An 18,349-nucleotide genomic window follows, 5' to 3' on the forward strand; every position below is an offset into this window, starting at 1 on the left:
ATTATCTGGGACACAAAGGGCCTTGAAAACTTTGTAACGTAATATAAAATATCTGACATTATTTTTTTCTCAAGCGTTTCCTGTTATCCAATCAGTACTCTAGCCTCAGTACGGTTGCCTAGCATTGGAAGCAAGCGGGAAGTATGGCGGCAGCATCGGTTGCGGAGGTTTCCGCAACGAAGACTGAGGCGGTAAAGCCATCCACGGGCGCTAGTCAAGGTAGGAGTAAAATCTGCCGAGTGCGGAGAGCGACGAAAATAAGAGATTTGTGAACGCTGGCTGAGGAACAGGCAGTCTTTTCGTTGACCGTTATGGGAGGGGGGGCGCTGTGTATCGCGCGGAGCCTTATGGGGACTGTAGTTTGTATGATCTTTGGTTTTGATTAATAGTATGAGTTAATTTTAACAATGCACTACAAATCCCGAAAGGCCTTGCGAGCGGTTGTTTCTTTGTGTAGTTTGTAGGAGCGGTACCTCACTTACTTGGCGTTTTTATATGTATATACACGTATATTGAAATAATTCCAGACATTCCTTTGTGCCTTCTTTCTACATGTGCACATCAAATAGAAGTGTAATGACAGTTATGCAACTTTGTTAGATGAGATACTACTATCATTCTTTTTTGCAACTAGTTTTTTGTCCTGCAAAGCATTATAGTATTGTGATACTTGTCTCTCTTTGGGGGAGAGGTTGTGTTACAAGCTATTTGCTAATGCTAAAACTCTTGTTATATGCGAGAATTTATTTTTCATAGGATGGCAAAATTGAGCAAAATTGTTCCATTGTAAATAATGGTAATGCTATATTTTAGTAAGTACATTTTTTACAAATTAAACCTTTGCAATACAATGTAAAGGAAACAGTATAGCATATACTACAAAATGTCTGTAGAATGCCCCATAGAAATGTGACCTGACCTGACATGAGCAGGTTATGTTAGAACACTTTGAAAAATATTGCTTAGCACTGTAAAGAGTATGTTACAAAAGCTGAAGTTTAAGGTTTTTCAGATATGTTAAAAAAAGAACAAAGAAATTGGTGCCCAGTTTAATACTGTATTGCAAAATATTAACTTATTTTATGATTGCATATTGTCTTATGATTGCATATTGTCTTCTAAATTTGCTGTGTTGGGGGTTTTTTAACATTTTTTTTCCTTATTTAACAGGTTCTTTAATTAATTGGTCAGGCCAGGGTTTACAAAAACTAGGACCAACTTTATCCTGTAATGCAGACATACATACTTTGATTTTGGATAAAAATCAATTAATTAAATTGGAACACCTGGAGAACTATAAGAACTTGATGCAGGTAGGGTTTTTTTCATACATATGAACAAATATGCTTTGTTACTTAAATTATTTATATTTGAGGGAAAACTTGGAAAAATAAATTGTAATGTTTCATTCTGTATGTTATGAGCAAAGGATAACCTTCAATTAAAATGAGTCCAATACAGTGTTTGATTCATCAGATTTCTATGCACATACTGTGTACACAAATTAGAACAACTAATTATCTTTGTTAATTAATATTTCTTATATGTTTTGGTTTTGAAGTAATTGAAAGCTTCTGACAGAATATTATTGGGAAGGCACATTCTGTGAAAATGAATTTTGAAAGCACTTTGTAGGTGCAGTCAGAAAGAGACTGATAAGAAGGAAGGTTTAAACTACACTTCCAATACAAGAATACAGGGCTGCAGATAACTTGTAGGGATTTATAGGTTAGTATCAGCATTTTAAATTACACACAAAAGCCTATCTTCATTAAGTCACCCAGAGTGACCTTGTATGGGAGATGGGCAGCATAGAAATGTAATAAATACATAAAAATAAGTGCATGGCTGCAACATCAGTGAAATGTGTCTCCAATGGGAGAGATCAGTCAGTACGTAGACTGCTGTTCTCTTAAAACTGCAGGTTTTAAGTCAGACCAATGTAAAGCATGTTAGCAGTAGTTTTAAACAGGTAATGATGAAGGCATGGGTCATTGCATTCCAGTTTGGATTACAATTCATTCAATGTAACATGATCTTCTTCCAGACTGGGTTGCAACTGATACAACCTTCCCCCACAATGCTAAAGGTACTAAATGCAAAGTAAAAGTACTTTACTTTGCAGTAAAGTACTAATCTCTAGTATTGGGTGGTATGTACATACTTTCCCATTTATAGTTTTCTCCAACAATTTAAGTAATTGTAAGCAAAATTGAAGCTATTTGTCCATTTTCTTGCAGTTGTCAGTAGCCAACAATCGTCTAGTGCGGATGATGGGTATAGCAAAGCTGACTCATCTTCGAGTGTTAAATTTGCCTCACAACAGTATTGGTAACGTAGAGGGATTAAAAGAGCTAATGTATCTGGAGTGGCTGAATCTGGCAGGAAACAACTTAAAGGTAAATTTTCTTTAAATAATCAAATAAATAACAAATAATGAACAAAATAAGTACTGCATCTTGCCTTTTGGAGGAGTTGTATGGAAGTGGGTGGCCTTGTACCTTAAAATTGTAAACAATTTTATAAAACAATTTTATAAAAATGTTAATCCAATACAGTAGTATTGTATTTAATTTATGTCATACCTAGGAACTTGATTAAGGCAAAATGTTTGGAAATGCAATATTACATGGGATGGAATAGGATAGAATAGGATAGAATTTTAAAATTGGACGGAAAAACTTCACTAGCCTACATTATGCTGACAATGCTATCCAGATAGCCCCTCAACATTCAGATAGGATTTGGGCAATGTGTAGGCTCTAAAGAACAACCTTTCTATCATAGTAATAATTGTTGTTCCCCTGGTGAAATAATACTATTGGATATAATTATTTTGAAGAAAAAATGAGGAAAAGTTTTTCTGTAGCTAATGCTGGACTTTAGATTTTCTTCCTGTGAAATAAACATCCCTCCTTAATTGAATTTTTGCTGTGATGGAAAGTCAGTCAGTTTATAACCTGTTTTATGGAAATACTTTAACAGTTTTCATATCTTTATCTGTATTTTGTGGCCTATTATAGATTTTAATATTATTATATTTAGTTTCTTTGTTAACTCTAGATTTTTAAAATTAGAAATGAGATTTAATCATTTTAAGTAAGATATTATAGGTAAATTACTTTAGACTTGTATTGTGGCAGACGTAAATCAATTACAACGTTTAAAAGTATCAGATTATTTCTGTTTGTTTTCAGAAGAATTCTTCCTTCTGTTCTTGTCTCTATACTTCTGTACCTGAACATACATTTCTCATCTTTTAGGAGTTCTGTAGTCCTGCTTTTTAAAATGTATAATAATTTAATGCAAATTTCAGAGTCTTGGAATGTTTGATTTATTAGAATTCAAACTGCTAGAACAGAGTTGCGCAACTTTTTCTGGGCAGCAAATTACATTTAACCTTTGAGAGATGTGCAAGTTAGTAGACTCCAGAAAGTAGTGGATGGAGCCACTATTAAGTACATTTTATTTTATTCCATTTAAACTTTTTTTGCATTGTGGGAAATATGATTGTACTCAATTCAAGTATTTTATGTTTTTAAAACTGCTGTTTGATAGCAACTTTTGGAGATCCTTGAGACTGCATCCAGGATTTCAGAAGTCTGTTTTGAGCCCAACTTTTATAATAATGACCTTATGTTCCAGAATCATTAGAGTCAGTTTTATTAGATTAAAACTAAAATCCAATGCAAAATGGACATTTAGCCCCTAAGACATAGTGATAAATATTCCTCTGGCCAAGCACATAATTAGTAGTTTCCTGCTTTGCATGTTTCCAAGATGCCTTCCAATCCTTATATATCTTTCCTATTATTTCTGGTTCACAGGCTTTCTCCACACAATCTAGGACCTGTTTTTCTTAATTTCATGTTGGAATCTAATTTACAATATTTACATGTAATATTAAAACAGTTAGAAGCTATATCATTCAAAGGTCTTCTATTACAGTGTTTTTCAACCACTGTGCCGCGGCACACTAGTGTGCTGTGACATAGTGTAAGGTGTGCCGTGGGAAAATTACTTTATATATAGTCAATATAGGCACAGAGTTAAAATTTTTTAACATTTTCTGATGGTGGTGTGCCTCGTGATTTTTTTCATGAAAAAAGTGTGCCTTTGCACAAAAAAGGTTGAAAAACACTGTTCTATTAGATATGATTTAACTTCTATACACCTTTCTCATAAGTTAAACTCACCCAGAATAAAGCATACATGTTCTTTTTTAATTATGGAAGATGAATTTATAGCATGTCTTAATTGAGAGCCAGTTTGATGTAGTGGATAAGACACCAGGCCAGAAACTGAGTGGTGCGTGATCTTGGGCCAGTTACTCTCTCTCAGTTTTAGGAAGAAGGAAATGGTAAGCCATTTCTGAAATCTTGCCAAGAAAACTGTAGGGACTTGTCTAGGTAAGTGCCAGGAATCATCTCAGACTCAAGGGACACCATGCCATATTTGATGTAGTGCATTTTTACTAATCTAAAAGACACTTCCTTTGATATTAAGAATTTTAAGCAATTGCAACTATTAAGCTTCATAATGTTGCTGAAAAATATTTTGTTTTCCTTTAGACTATAGACCAGATCAGTTGCTGCACATCTCTTCAACATCTTGATTTGTCAGATAACAATATACCCCAAATAGGAGATATCTCCAAACTTTCATCTCTAAAGGTAAATATTTTAAGCTTATATTCTTGGATGGTCTAAATTAAAGAGTGAGTTCAGAGCAGCATTGCTAGCCCTTAACTGTAATAAAGTTTTTATCTTATTCACAAGAGCATTTTCTTCAGGTAGCTATGAATAAGAAAATTCTTCTTTAAATGCTTTTAAAGCAGTCATGTCCAACCATGTGGCCCTGGATAGCTAGTAATGCAGCCTCACCAGATAATTAAAAATATACAAAATAAAGGAAGTTTTTATTTATATATATATTAACTATATTGTGTATATTTTTATGTGACCCAATTGCACTTTGCTCAATGCAGCCCAGCTTAGCCAAAAGGTTGAACAACCATTCTTTAAAACATGATTTGGGTACATAGTAATTTAGGCTGTAATTCAACTAAAATGAAGATTAACTAGTCGATGATTAATATCATTTAGATCTAACATATTACATTTCTAAATGTAACTAAACTAAAGAGAAAATACAGTTATGTACATTTTTTACATTCCCTTGAAATATCATTTATTTTTAACACATCCATGTGTTAAATATAAACAATATTTCAAGTGTGTTTGTGTGTGTGTGTACCTATATATTTGCTGTATTTTCATAATCCTTATGTAGTTTTATTAATATTCAGAGCATTCACATTATTGAAGTATATATCTGTATATTGCTTTTTCCATTTTACTATTCCTCAAGACTCTGCTGCTCCATGGAAATATCATAACTTCGCTGCGTTCAGCACCTTCTTGTTTACCTCAAGGCCTGACTATTTTTTCGTTGGCAGAAAATGAAATTAGAGATTTGAATGAGGTAAGAATAACATTTTTGAAGAAAATGGGATAACTGTTTGAAAAAAAATCAGATACAACCTAAATTACTATAGGTACATTTCATTATAATCATGTATAGTTTTATTTTTATTACTATGTTTTGGGCACAGAAAATATGTAGATTTTAAAATTAAATGACAGTAACTAGAAATAATTTAATTAATGATTGTATAAATAATTAAATATGTTCACAATTAAAGTAATCAAAATACTGTAAAGGGGAAATGACATTCTTTGAGACAAATTCTTAACGTAAGTTCTTTGAAGCATATTTTTGAAATTTAAATATTAGTTACTATGATCAAAGATAAATTTTGGATTACTTACTTTACAAAATGCTTTACATTTAATAAACAGGAATTAAAAGAAAAATAAAATTGATCCTACCTAAGGAGAGAGGAACAAATGTTCCTGGTACAGGTATTTTGTACCTTTTTTTAGTGATGATGGGCTCAATCAGATTAAAAAGTAGAAATATCATTTGAAAGGCACTATGAATTTAACTTAGTTTAAACACCTTTTTTTAACCTTAACCCTAACTTTCCCAGCTGGCTTCTGACAAGCAAAGTCAATGGAAGAAGCCAAATTTGCTTAACTGCATGTTTCACTTAAGACGTGCAGTGATTTGCTTAACCACAGTGACAAAAATTCTGTAAAATGGGGTGCAACTCATTTAATTCTCTTGCTTGGCAATGAAAATTTTGGCTCAATTGTGGTTGTAAGTCAAGGACTTACAATTGAAATGTCTTTCATATTACAATAAAGCTATTGGCAGAAAATATTCTACTATTCTAGTAAAAATGTGTTTAATAAATTCTAAGAAATAATAAAAGAAAAGAATAGTCTTCGATAAAATTAAGCAAGTAAAATTATTTTTCTTTCAAACATCTAACATAACTAAGCTGTAGGCTATATCTGTAGTGCTGCTCAGCATATAAATTTTCTTTACATTTAATCACCAAAATAATTGTTTCCTTTTCTTTTTAGATTTCTTTCTTGACCTCTTTTCCTAAACTAGAGCAACTCTCAATTATGAACAATCCTTGTGTGATGGCAACACCTAACATTCCAGGTTTTGATTACCGACCATTTATTGTCAATTGGTGTCTCAGTCTTAAAGTAATTGATGGATATGTGGTTTCTCAGAAAGAAAGGTAAGAACATGATTAAACCAAGTGTGGCCATCAGTCTATGTATCTATCCGTCATTTAGCATTTGCAAGACAAAGATTGAGAAAACAAAAAAAGATGTCAGGATAGTAATAAATCTTGAAAAAGCTTTAATAAGAAATTGTCCTGAAATATATTTACAGCATTACAAGGATATTAGCCGAAATAGCCTGGGTGAACTCAAATGGTATGAAAGGTTTCCCGAACTCAACTGACAAGAAGCTTGGGGAAAGGGCAAGTTTTATAACCCCCTTTCCCCATTCCTTGCAGTGTTGGGAATACTCACCCAGTGCTAGGATAATTGCAATTAATGTTTGTATTTACATTTGCTATGTAGTGGAGTCGATGAAAAGGGATTACAAAAGAGTAAGTAGACACACAATGGAGAATACACATAGAAAGGAATGAGCTGGCATTAGATATTTGCCTTAAGAGGCAAAATAAATAGTTTAATGTGAAACCGATTCAGGTTTTGTCAGTTTCAGATAGTATAAGAGTTGCCTATACAGTGGCTGTACATATTGTTTAACATATATGAGAAAACTAAACTTGTGCCTGATGATTGGTATAATGCCACTTCAGGGGTGTCAAACTCATGGCGGCATCATATGAGGTATCGGGACTTTTTCCCCCTTCGCTAAACCGGGCAGGGGGCAGGACCAGCATATGATGCATCTGGGCTGCGAGTTTGACACCCCTGCTCTATATAAATGTAGCAAGAATAAATACAAAAAATTCAAGGGATTAAGAAAGCTGTGCACAGACTCTAACTGAAAGAATACATGAGGTAACAATGATTTGGGAAGTACAGTGGTTGCAAGGAATGAAAGAGAAAAGTGAGAAAATTGTGAAAGAGGTGAAATGTTTAAAGAACGAAAAGTAGTACATAAATCAATATACAGGCATCTTTGCAGCAAGGTTTATTTGGAAAGTTAAAAGGCTAGATAGGTACTATAGAACAGTTATATTTCCTTTTTTCCTATTATCTTCCTTTAATTTTTTACTTCTTACTTTTTTCCTAAACTTTGCATAATAACTTACTCTGAAAGAGAGTAATTTGAGACCATGTATGGATAATATTGAATAGAAAGAGTATTTGTTCTTTATGAAATAGTTCTGTTAAAAATATGTTATTAATTTTCATTTATGTATATTTAAGTCTAACAAATTCTAAGGCAAGTTACTGTACTTCCAAGGTCTGGTTTTAATTTATATACTCCTGGATACTTAGTATGTATCTGAAATAGTTTATAGTTTGGAGATCATGAAAATTATTGCTTTCTCCCAATGTATTATGATATATCAACAATTGATTATATTGTTGCTATTGCTTCCGAGTTACATCTATTACTTCTGGATTACAATTGCTGTTTTTTATGCTCTTATGTTTCTCATAGAAAGGATTTTCAAATGTTTATTACAATTAATATTGTTTTTGCGTATAGCTTGAAAGCAGAATGGCTTTACAGTCAAGGAAAGGGAAGATCATTCCGACCAGGCCAGCACCTTCAGTTAGTACAATATTTGGCCAGTGTTTGTCCTCTTACTACTATGTTTGGACTCCAATCAGCAGAGGATGCCAAACTGGAAAAAATACTACATAAGCAAAGGTGTGAATATCATTGTTTATGAGTCATTTTTATATATTTTAATAATAATCATTTTAACTGTTCAAGCAGGCCTTGATTCATAAGGCTTTTAAAGCTGCTTTTTAAGGTTAGAAAAGTTGATTTGAAGATATATATGTATTTTGCTAACTCTTGCTAACATTTGTGATATTAAAGAAGAGTGGTTCTCTGCTCTAGTGTTCTTAAGTCATGAAATAAAACCATTTAATTTTTTTATTTAGGTTGCATCAGAGGCAATTGATGTGTCAGAGCCATGCCAATGAGTCACCTCTATCCTTAACTCTGAATAAAGAACTACTCATTAATAATGAGCCAAACAGTCCTGCCCATGTACAACAAGAAATAACTGAAGGTAGTAAGAATTCATATCCATTGTGTTTTCATCATTCTTGCCACCCACTTGTCTATAGGTTTGTAATTAGTGATTGGGTACATATATACAAGTTCATAATTAAAGTGTGCCTTCATGCTAGATTAATGTACTGAATTACTTAAATTCAAATTCAAAATATATTGTGTATAATTAACAAAGTGTGGTTCAATTGTGGCGTACTAGAGTAGATAAAATGGGATAACATATCTGTGGAATTCAGAGAGTGGAGGAATGAAAAGAAGAAGCTATAGCCAAATAGGACTAGGAATAATGAAAATATTTATTACAAATGGAGTTTAGTGTTGAATTGAAATTTATTATGCAGACTGTAACTCCATATAGCAAATTAATTTGTAATAAGAAAACTGCACAAGGCAGTCAAAGAGGCATTTTTAAAAGAGGCTTACATTGCTACTTTGGTAACCCCTTATGAATATAGGCACTAACAAGGAAATGGTTGTTCACACTAACACATAGTGCATATTTTGACTACATTATAATATGTAATATGCTAAGATTATTAAATGAACTCTTGAAGATCTTGTTCAATATTATAGTTAAAATTTATTTTAAAAAACTGATCTTCAAGTATTTCAAAACAAAAATGCTTTTCTTTACTAAATGGATGTGAATTGTAACCATAGTTGAGCACAGAAAGCATCTCTGTAGAAGAAGCTTAAAGATTTCGATAGGTTAGAATAGTTTTTCATTCTTGTCTTTGAAGAAACAAAATATATCTTGTTTGGTTTCATAAAACAGCTGACACAAAGATCTATGTCACCAACAGCAGTGGCAATAATTATTCTTGTTTTAAAACCATTTAAAGCCAAGCTTCTGAATCTTCTTTATTAGCAAATCTAAAGCTGTAAAAATTTAAGATTTTGGGATGGTTCATGTAGATTATAAACTGTAATTTTTGAATGTTGGTTTCATGATGTTTTGGAAGGCCTTAGAAGTCTTCCAAAGTTTTTTGACACATTGTGAAAATGGCATGCACAATTTGGTGAACTAAATTTGGTGAGGCCACTAAAATCCTGAGGTTTTAGAAGGCCTCAAAGGCAATCATTGAGAATCTAGAAGATAGCAGATACTTGAGAGACCGCTAGTATCTAGCACAGTGATGGGCAACCTTTTTGGCGTGGTGTGTCAAAAATTGGCAAAAAATCGAGCATAACTCGCGTTGTGTGTCACTTCGACAAAAACATAATTTTGTGCAATTTATAGTTTAAACTACAAAAATGTATAATTGCAATATATAATTGTATTTAATAAACCAAAAACAAATTATTTAGCATACCTGCTTAGTAACTTCTTTGTTCATCAGTCGATTTCGTATGTTGCCCTTGATATTATTGAACTTGTTTGGGGTGCCGTGAACCAGGGCTGTGGAGTCGGCTGCTTCCAGCTCCACGTCCTCATCAACATGCCGCTCCAGCCCGCCCCTGCTATGAATATTCCTAGTGACGCGAGGGCGAAGAATATGAATATTCATAGCGGGGGCGGGCCGGAGCGGCATGTTGATGAGGATGTGGAGCTGGAAGCAGCAGACTCCACAGCCCTGCTGTGAACTGAGATAAGTGTGGTGCGGTCGTAACCGACAGTCCCAGGAGTAGACTCTCTGTGCCGGCCTGACTGGAGAGAGGCGCGCACTGTTCCCGCGCTCCTCTCCTGCGGGTCCTCCCTCGCCGCGCTGATGACGTGTGTGCGCACAGCACGCACGCCTTACCAGCAGCCCCTGCGCTCAGAAAGGGGCGGCGGCGATACAGTAAGTGAGTGTGGGCGGGGGAGATCACACAGATTTTTTCATCCTCGGCGGCCGTGCAGGAGCCGAGGATGAATCGCATGAAATCCTGTGCGTGTCACCCCAAATGGCTACGCGTGTCAGCACTGACACGCGTGTCATAGGTTCGCCATCACTGATCTAGCAGATACTTGAGAGACCGCCTCCTGCCAATTACCTCCTCACGACCTATCAGATCACACAGATTAGGCCTCCTCCGAGTTCCATCCGCCAGTCAGTGTCGACTGGCAACCACGCGGAGGAGAGCCTTTTCAGTAGTAGCTCCGACCCTTTGGAACGATCTCCCCATGGAGATTCGTACCCTCACCACCCTCCAAACCTTCCGCACAGCCCTCAAGATCTGGCTATCCCGTCAGGCCTGGGGTTAAAGATTGTAATTCGTCCCCACCCGAATGATGAATGTTGTTTCTATTTTTAATTATGTACTGTTTTTTATATGTCACTGTCTGTATTCCCTTCCCCACAAGTTGTAAGCCGCCCTGAGTCCCCTCAGAGAAAAGGGCGGCCTATAAATAAACTTATAAAAAAAAAATCATTCATCTATATCAGGGGTGTCAAACTCACATTGTGACGGCATCACATGTGATGTTTTGGGACTTTTTCCCCCTTTGCTAAACCAGGCGTGGCAGTGGCCAGCACTTGATGCATCCGGCCCACGGGCCAGGAGTTTCATAGCCCTGATCTATATGGATGAAAGTAAATACTAGATAAATGGTTACTCCATCTCATTCTCTCTCACTTAGACTCACCTGGTCATAGAAAATCTTTTCCCCTCACAACAATGTTTTGCTCCCTCTTCTGCTGTTTTAGTAAGTTTTAAAAAATAAGCATTGGTTGAAAGGCTTTGTTCCTGTGATAAGTAGAAACCATGGAATATATGCTTATTCATTGCTCTTTTATAGAGACATTCAGTCTAGATTTATTCTCCTTTTGATCAGCAGATATCCTAATTTTTAGACTCAGGCTCAGATACTACTTATTTATGAGCTTTCATTTATTACAGTGCACTTGGCTACATACTGCACTGCAGCATCTCAAATCTATATGTATTTTAGATATTGTCACATTTTATCTAATCTTAGACATTATATTTATAGTTTATAGACTACCTTTCTTTGACTTACAAGTCTTTAAAGATATATTTCAATTTTGGTACTAAAATTTTTATCTTCTAGATTCTTAATTGCACTTTATAAGTGGTTATAGACTATACTTCTAATGATTTCAGCCATTTAATAATTTATGTTTATCTACAGTTGCAAGAAAAAGTATGTGAACCCCTTGGGATTATGTGGAGTTTTGCATGAATTGGTCATAAAATGTGCTCTGAACTTCATCTAAGTGACAACAATAGAAAAACACAGTCTGCTGAAAATAATACTACACAAACATTAGATGTTGCCATGGTTTAATTGCACATAACATGTAAACAGTCACAGTGCAGGGAGGAAAAAGTATGTGAACCCTTGGTCTTAATAACTGGTTGGCCCTCCTTTGGCAGCAATGACCTCAACCAAACGTTTCTTGTAGTTGCAGATCAGACCTGCACAACGATCTGGAGTAATTGTGGACCACTCCTCTTCACAAAACTGTTTCAGTGTAGCAATATTCTTGGGATGTCTGGTGTGAATCGCTCTCTTAAGGTCATGACACAGCATTTCAATCGGGTTGAGGTCAGGACTCTGACTGGGCCACTCCAGAGGGCGTATTCTGTGCTGTTGAAGCCATTTTTGTGTTGACTTACTTGTATGCTTTGGGTCATTGTCCTGTTGTATCACCCATCCCCTGCGGAGCTTCAGTTGGCAGACAGATGGTCATACGTTTTCCTGCAAAATATCTTGATAAACTCTGGAATTCATTTTCCCATCAATGACAACAATCCGTCCAGGCCCTGAGGCAGCAAAGCAGCCCCAAACCATGATGCTCCCTCCGCCATGTTTTACAGTGGGGATGAGGTTTTGATGTTGGTGTGCTGTGCCTTTTTTTTTCTCCACACATAGTATTGTGTGTTTTTCCCAAACAACTCAATTTTGGTTTCATCTGTCCACAGTATATTTTGCCAGTAGTGCTGTGGAACATCCAGGTGCTCTTTTGCAAATTTCAAATGTGCTGCAATATTTTTTTTGGACAGCAATGGCTTCCTCCATGGTGTCCTCACATGTACTCCATTCTTGTTTAATGTTTTCCTTATTGTAGATGTGTCAACAAAAATGTTAGCATGTGCCAGAGATTTCTGTAGGTCTTTAGCTGACACTCTAGGATTCTTCTTTACCTCATGAAGCATTCTGCGCTGTGCTCTTGCAGTCATTTTTACAGGACCACCACACCTAGGGAGAGTAGCAAGAGTGCTAAACTTTCTCCATTTGTAGACAGTCTGTCTTACCATGGACACATGAACATCAAGGCTTTTGGAGATACTTTTGTAACCCTTTCCAGCTTCATGCAAGTCAATAATTCTTGATCGTAGGTCTTCTGAGACCTCTTTTCTGCAAGGCATGGTTCACATCAGACAGTGCTTCTTGAAACCAGTAAACCCACAACATGTGTGTGTTTTTAAGGGGCAGAACAGCTGTCAGCAACACATCCAATATCATCACACTAATTGGAGTCAAGGTTGGCTCACTCCTGGCTCCAATTAGCTCTTGGAGACGTCATTAGGCTAGGGGCTCACATACTTTTTCCTCCCTGCACTGTGAATGTTTACATGTTATGTGCAATTAAACCATGGCAACATCTAATGTTTGTGTAGTATTATTTTCAGCAGACTGTGTTTGTCTATTGTTGTGACTCAGATGAAGTTCAGAGCACATTTTATGACCAATTTGTGCAAAACTCCATGTAATCCCAAGGGGTTCACATACTTTTTCTTGCAACTGTAAGTCCACCTTGTATTCTGTCCATTGGTCTTGGTAGAGCCTGATAGAATATTGGAAGGAGGCTCCTATATAGCATATTCCATTGCTGCATTGACAAGAGAGGACAATCATTTCTGAACTCTTTCCTTCTCTTGTTTTGCTGTTTAGTCAGATGCATATTATTGTTATGGACCAGAGGAGCATCAATAATTTATTCCTTGATTTAGCAGTCCTCAATCCTTTGGGCAATAGGGATTGATTCTGTGGAGAAAGGTTTTTCCGCGGATCAGAGGGGTGGTGGTTTTGTGTGTTGCTTGCATCCTGCAGATGGGCCTTCGCTGGTCTACACAGCCTAGTTGCTGGCATACCACGGAACAGGGGTAAAAGACTCCTGTCCTCATCCCTAATTAATCAAAAGACAGATATAAATAGTAAATGTTTGGCAAAAATATATGCATGGATATATAAATATTGAAAGTCTATGTGTTTTACTCTCTTTCCTAGAACGTATTGTTAAAAAAAATACCTGGGTTGCGACAAAATCCAATGATGCCCATTCTTATGCAATTAAAAATGTTTCTCCAACTTCATTACAAGCTGAAAGAAATACTTTTAAGGATTTTTACTTGGATGATATACAAACTGATGAGGACAAGTTGAACAGTAGTCTCCTATCTTCAGAATCTACTTTTATGCCTGTTGCTTCAGGGCTGTCTCCAATGTCGCCCACTTCAACAGAACTGAAACTTCATGAAATTGGCATTGATGTAGAGGAAGTGGAAGATGCGTGCAATACATATTTGGAATTTACAAAAGATATTAATATTCAGAACAAAGAAAAGCAGAACAATGATTCTGTGCTTTTGGGAAAGTACACCCTCAAGTCAGCAGATGTAGAAACTCAAAATGCATATCTAGAGGAAGATATTTTCCCCATTGCTTCTTCTTCAGTAAACACTGATATTGAACCAGATGACATTAGCAGTTATCAAGTATCCCCTGATGATAATCTAAAGTTCAGTGACTTAAAACAGTCACACTCGCCTGAAGAGAATGTTATCAAATGTGTTTCTGTTGCTAGCTCTCTAGAACTGTCTACTGATGCATTAGTTACTGTAACCGAGAAAAAAGATGAACTTCTAGAAATGAATAAAGCTGCCACCAAGCTTCAAGCCTGTTGGAGAGGATTTTATACAAGAACATTCCATCCCAGAGTCAGGGAAGCACACTATGAAATTCGACTCAGCAGAATGCAAGAACATATCATTCATTTAACTGAAGAAGTTCAAAAGTAAGTAGGAAGTCAAGTAAACTGAAATAATAGGAAAGAAATAAAATTTGCTATAATTTGAGATCAATACATTTTATATGAAAACAATATCATAGGTATGGTTGGGTGTGGTGGATTTGATTCATTTTCTTCAGTTGTTAAGATCCTCTTTGTTCTCCAAATGAAGGCAAAGCTCACCAACTTTGTTAGCATAATCAAAAGAAAAAAAATACTCTTTAGTGTCTCTAGCAAAGACAAAATTAAGTTGTATTGTTATTAAAACTGATTAAGTTGGCCAATTTAATCAATAAACTGATGTAAATATATTTCGTCTCCAAAATGACATTCTTTGCTAGAATCTATTCTTATTGCAGTACAGGTAGTCCTTAACTTACACCCACATGTTTAGTACCATTTGAAGTTACAACAGCACTGAAAAAAATTAGTTATGACTGTTTTTCACACATGACCGTTGCAGTATCCCCATGGTCACGTGATCAAAATTTGGCCATGTATTTATGATGATTACAGTATCCTGGAATTTTATCACCTTCTGACAAAGCAAAGTCATTGTTACTAACTTTACAACTTCAGTAATTCACTTAACAACTGTGGCAAGAAAGGTTGTAAAATGGGGCAAAACTCGCTTAACAATTGTCTTACCTAGTAACAGAAATTTGGGGCTCTATTATGGTCGTAAGAAAAGGGCTACTTATAAATAATTGTATTGCAGCAAAAGTGATCAAAGTGGCAACACTTTTAAAGCTTGATGTATATCTGAAAATCATTTACAGGTTAAGAAAAGAAAAAGATGAAGAGAAACTTCAAAGACTTGTGCAAGAGGAAGCTGTCAAATTTCTTTGGGATCAGGTAGGGTTAGTTTTCCTAAATATTCATTTTTTATGAATAAAAACTAAGATATTCTCCTGAAACCTTTCTGTGTTTTACAGTTGACCCAATTAACTTTTTCGTGTGAAATGAGATATAATTATGCAATTACATATGACATTATATATTATAATCTTTTCTTTTTGTGGTTTATACAGGTTAAATCTATTCAGGAATGGCAGCTTTCAGTAAACCAACACCTAAGTAATATCTGGAAAAAAGATACTCCTGCGGGTAGCATTCTGGGTCCACATGAATTATTCATACAGTCATCCAGACCAAATCAAGAACCTTCTCCTATTGATAGTTCAACTTGGTTAGGTTCATCTTCTGAAAAGTTTCATCAGAAATGTTTACAGGAATATCCTGATTCAGGTTTCCATTCCTGTGTATCAGACCAAAATATCCTTAATGAATTGCAGAACTCTGAAAAACATTTGACAGAAACAAATGAAGGCTTTCTAGGAAATTCTCTGCAAACAGTCAAGCCCTGTGAAGATTTTCTTTCAGGAAGCCTTTCTGATGTTATGATCCCAGTTGATCACAAGGAATATTGTAAAGAGAGTTTGAACAATGATGAGAATAATACTCTTCTCCAAGAATATTTAAAAACAGTTGAGGAACTAAATGATTCTGATGAAAATACAAATTGCAGCAATGGAAGAGAAAGTTGTATGACCCATACAGCTGTTTTATCAGAAGAAAAGGATATTTTATGCAGTGCTGTTTTAGTATCTCAGGATGTGCTTCCATTAGCAGAAGAAGGAATTGATACATTCGATCTAAATGATAAAATGGCAGAAAAAAAGACAAACTGTGATTCTTCATTGCAGACACTTTCTGTTAGGCTATCTGTATAGCAAGCATAGACCGACAGAAAAAAATTTAAAAGCCACTTCAACATTTTATATTAGACCAATTTCTCTACATTTTTTGAGATGTGGGTCTCCTTGCTTTTAAAAATAGCTTGTTAACAGGTTTGTTAATCCTCTTAACGTTAGATTTACACTCTATTAAATTATATCAAGATAGGTTCAAATAGACATGGTAACTTAAATTTCATTTGATTTGATTGAAACAGATTTTTATGAAATATAATTTTGAAGACTCTTTTAAGTACTTTCCATATTGCTGTTATCATAGCTGAATTAAACAACTGTTTTCTCCAAGGAAACAAAGCATGAATTCTTATTGTAATATTCAAAGAAAGAAATATAAATATTTAATTTGATGAATAAGGACAGTATGCAGAACTTTATATTTGAAGGCACAAACATAGCACCTGTCTGCAACCCCCTAAGGCAGATTTCAGGTTAAGGCGTTGATGGCAAGTGTTATTTTTGCATCCCTACATGATCTGAAACGTATTTTTGCCTGCTAATCTGAAACACTATTTGGCCCAATGGTAACACAACATACAGTTAATAATATAAGAGAGAATGTGTTTTAATTAATAGTCTGAAAATGTATTCTGACACAGATACTAAATTATAAGCTTGGAAATTTTGGAAATTTTTCATTTTTTTAACGGTGCCAGACAGTTTACTCACCATTACTCCAAGCATTTTCTACAAACATGACTATTGAATTTCACACAGCTGAGTCCAGCCTGTTATCCTGAGGACTATTTTTATGAAGTCATTTTTCTTTGTTTCATTTACTGGGACAGTGGGAAAAAAAAAAAAACACAATGTAACCAAACAAACTGGCCTGAAGAGGAAGGAGAAGAGGCAACTTCTCACACTACATTCTCATGACGATAGGAATAATTTGCCTATTTTGCCAAGGTCAGAATGTGTATAAAGACAGTACATAATGAATTTTATACCTAAACCTATTGCTAAAATAAAATTGCCAAACGTTAATATAAATTAACAATATTCTGGCATTCACGGAGAATGCCTACATTCTACTGTTTACCACATAATGATAAAGAACGCAACAATTCTTTACAGAATCCACTGTTTCTATCAGTAAATGCTTTGTATGTTTTCACTGCTAATAATAATTGTCAAAAATAAATATTTTTCTATTCATAAATTCTGGAACATTTAAAAGTTGTAACTTTGTTCCCAGTATTAAGTATATAATCAAGTACATATTGTTCTTGGCTTAATGAGTCAATTGCAACTATTGCCTTGAGAAATTGTTATACCAAATACAGGAATAGGTTTATTGTGTCAAATTTAACTTCAACTTGGAGTTCTTTTTCGGACTTCAAGAGATTATGCTGCCAATCTTAAATTAGAAAACAAAAGCTGGAAAAATGTTTTGACTGAAGCATTGCTTAAGAGATCTTGAATTTACTACAACTTCCTTTTTTCAAAATGACTCATGGCATTTAAATATGTTGGTCATTTGCATATCTTTTTTAAAAAAACTTGTAGTGTTATAGACTGCATGTACTGTATGTATACAAAATATACATGCTCAATATGTACATGTTCTAGTATATATCGGTCATAGTGCTATACAATTAATCTCTATGTTAAAGCAGCATAAAACCAATGCACAGTTTAAACTTGTTATAGAGATAAGTAGTTAAAAGTTTATTCTTTTTGTAGGGAGAAATCAAAAAATGTCATTTTTAGAGCATTGCAGACATATTTAGAAAATACTATTTCAAGGGAATCATTAAACGTGCTTAAATGGAGTTTAAAATATACTTGTTTCATCTCATTTTCTTGAACTTCATATCTGTCTTTGTAAGGCTCAGTATTTGTACCTCTTAGTTATAAACAGTATGTTTGTGTTCATTTACTTTGTAGCTGGCTTAATATTATTTGTCTTCTGTTCTATAAAAAAAAATGAGTAGGGCTCCAAAGTTGGACCTAAGGACAGCACTTTTTTTTGTTCACTTA

At 34.9% G+C, this 18,349-nt stretch overlaps 1 protein-coding gene across 1 annotated transcript; it reads left to right on the plus strand.

Moving 5' to 3' along the window:
• The first annotated feature begins 1 nt into the window (after nt 1).
• On the plus strand, nt 2-17,980 carry CEP97 (centrosomal protein 97). The gene is made up of 11 exons (XM_032219574.1): nt 2-219; nt 1,171-1,313; nt 2,241-2,399; nt 4,572-4,673; nt 5,371-5,484; nt 6,492-6,658; nt 8,119-8,283; nt 8,523-8,653; nt 13,835-14,621; nt 15,395-15,470; nt 15,647-17,980. Exons 1-11 carry the CDS (start codon nt 144-146, stop codon nt 16,346-16,348), a joined length of 2,622 nt encoding a protein of 873 aa, XP_032075465.1. The 5' UTR covers nt 2-143; the 3' UTR covers nt 16,349-17,980.
• The last annotated feature ends 369 nt before the right edge of the window (nt 17,981-18,349 follow it).

Source organism: Thamnophis elegans, chromosome 6, assembly GCF_009769535.1.
Source record: "Thamnophis elegans isolate rThaEle1 chromosome 6, rThaEle1.pri, whole genome shotgun sequence".
Lineage (NCBI taxonomy): Eukaryota > Metazoa > Chordata > Lepidosauria > Squamata > Colubridae > Thamnophis > Thamnophis elegans.

Excerpts from the sequence above, each read along its gene's own strand:
- CEP97 (XM_032219574.1), top strand. The coding sequence starts at position 144 with ATGGCGGCAGCATCGGTTGCGGAGGTTTCCGCAACGAAGACTGAGGCG. Across the intron at positions 6,659-8,118 it reads GTGGTTTCTCAGAAAGAAAG|CTTGAAAGCAGAATGGCTTT; the intron begins GTAAGAACATGA and ends TTTTGCGTATAG. Across the intron at positions 8,654-13,834 it reads ACAACAAGAAATAACTGAAG|AACGTATTGTTAAAAAAAAT; the intron begins GTAGTAAGAATT and ends TCTCTTTCCTAG.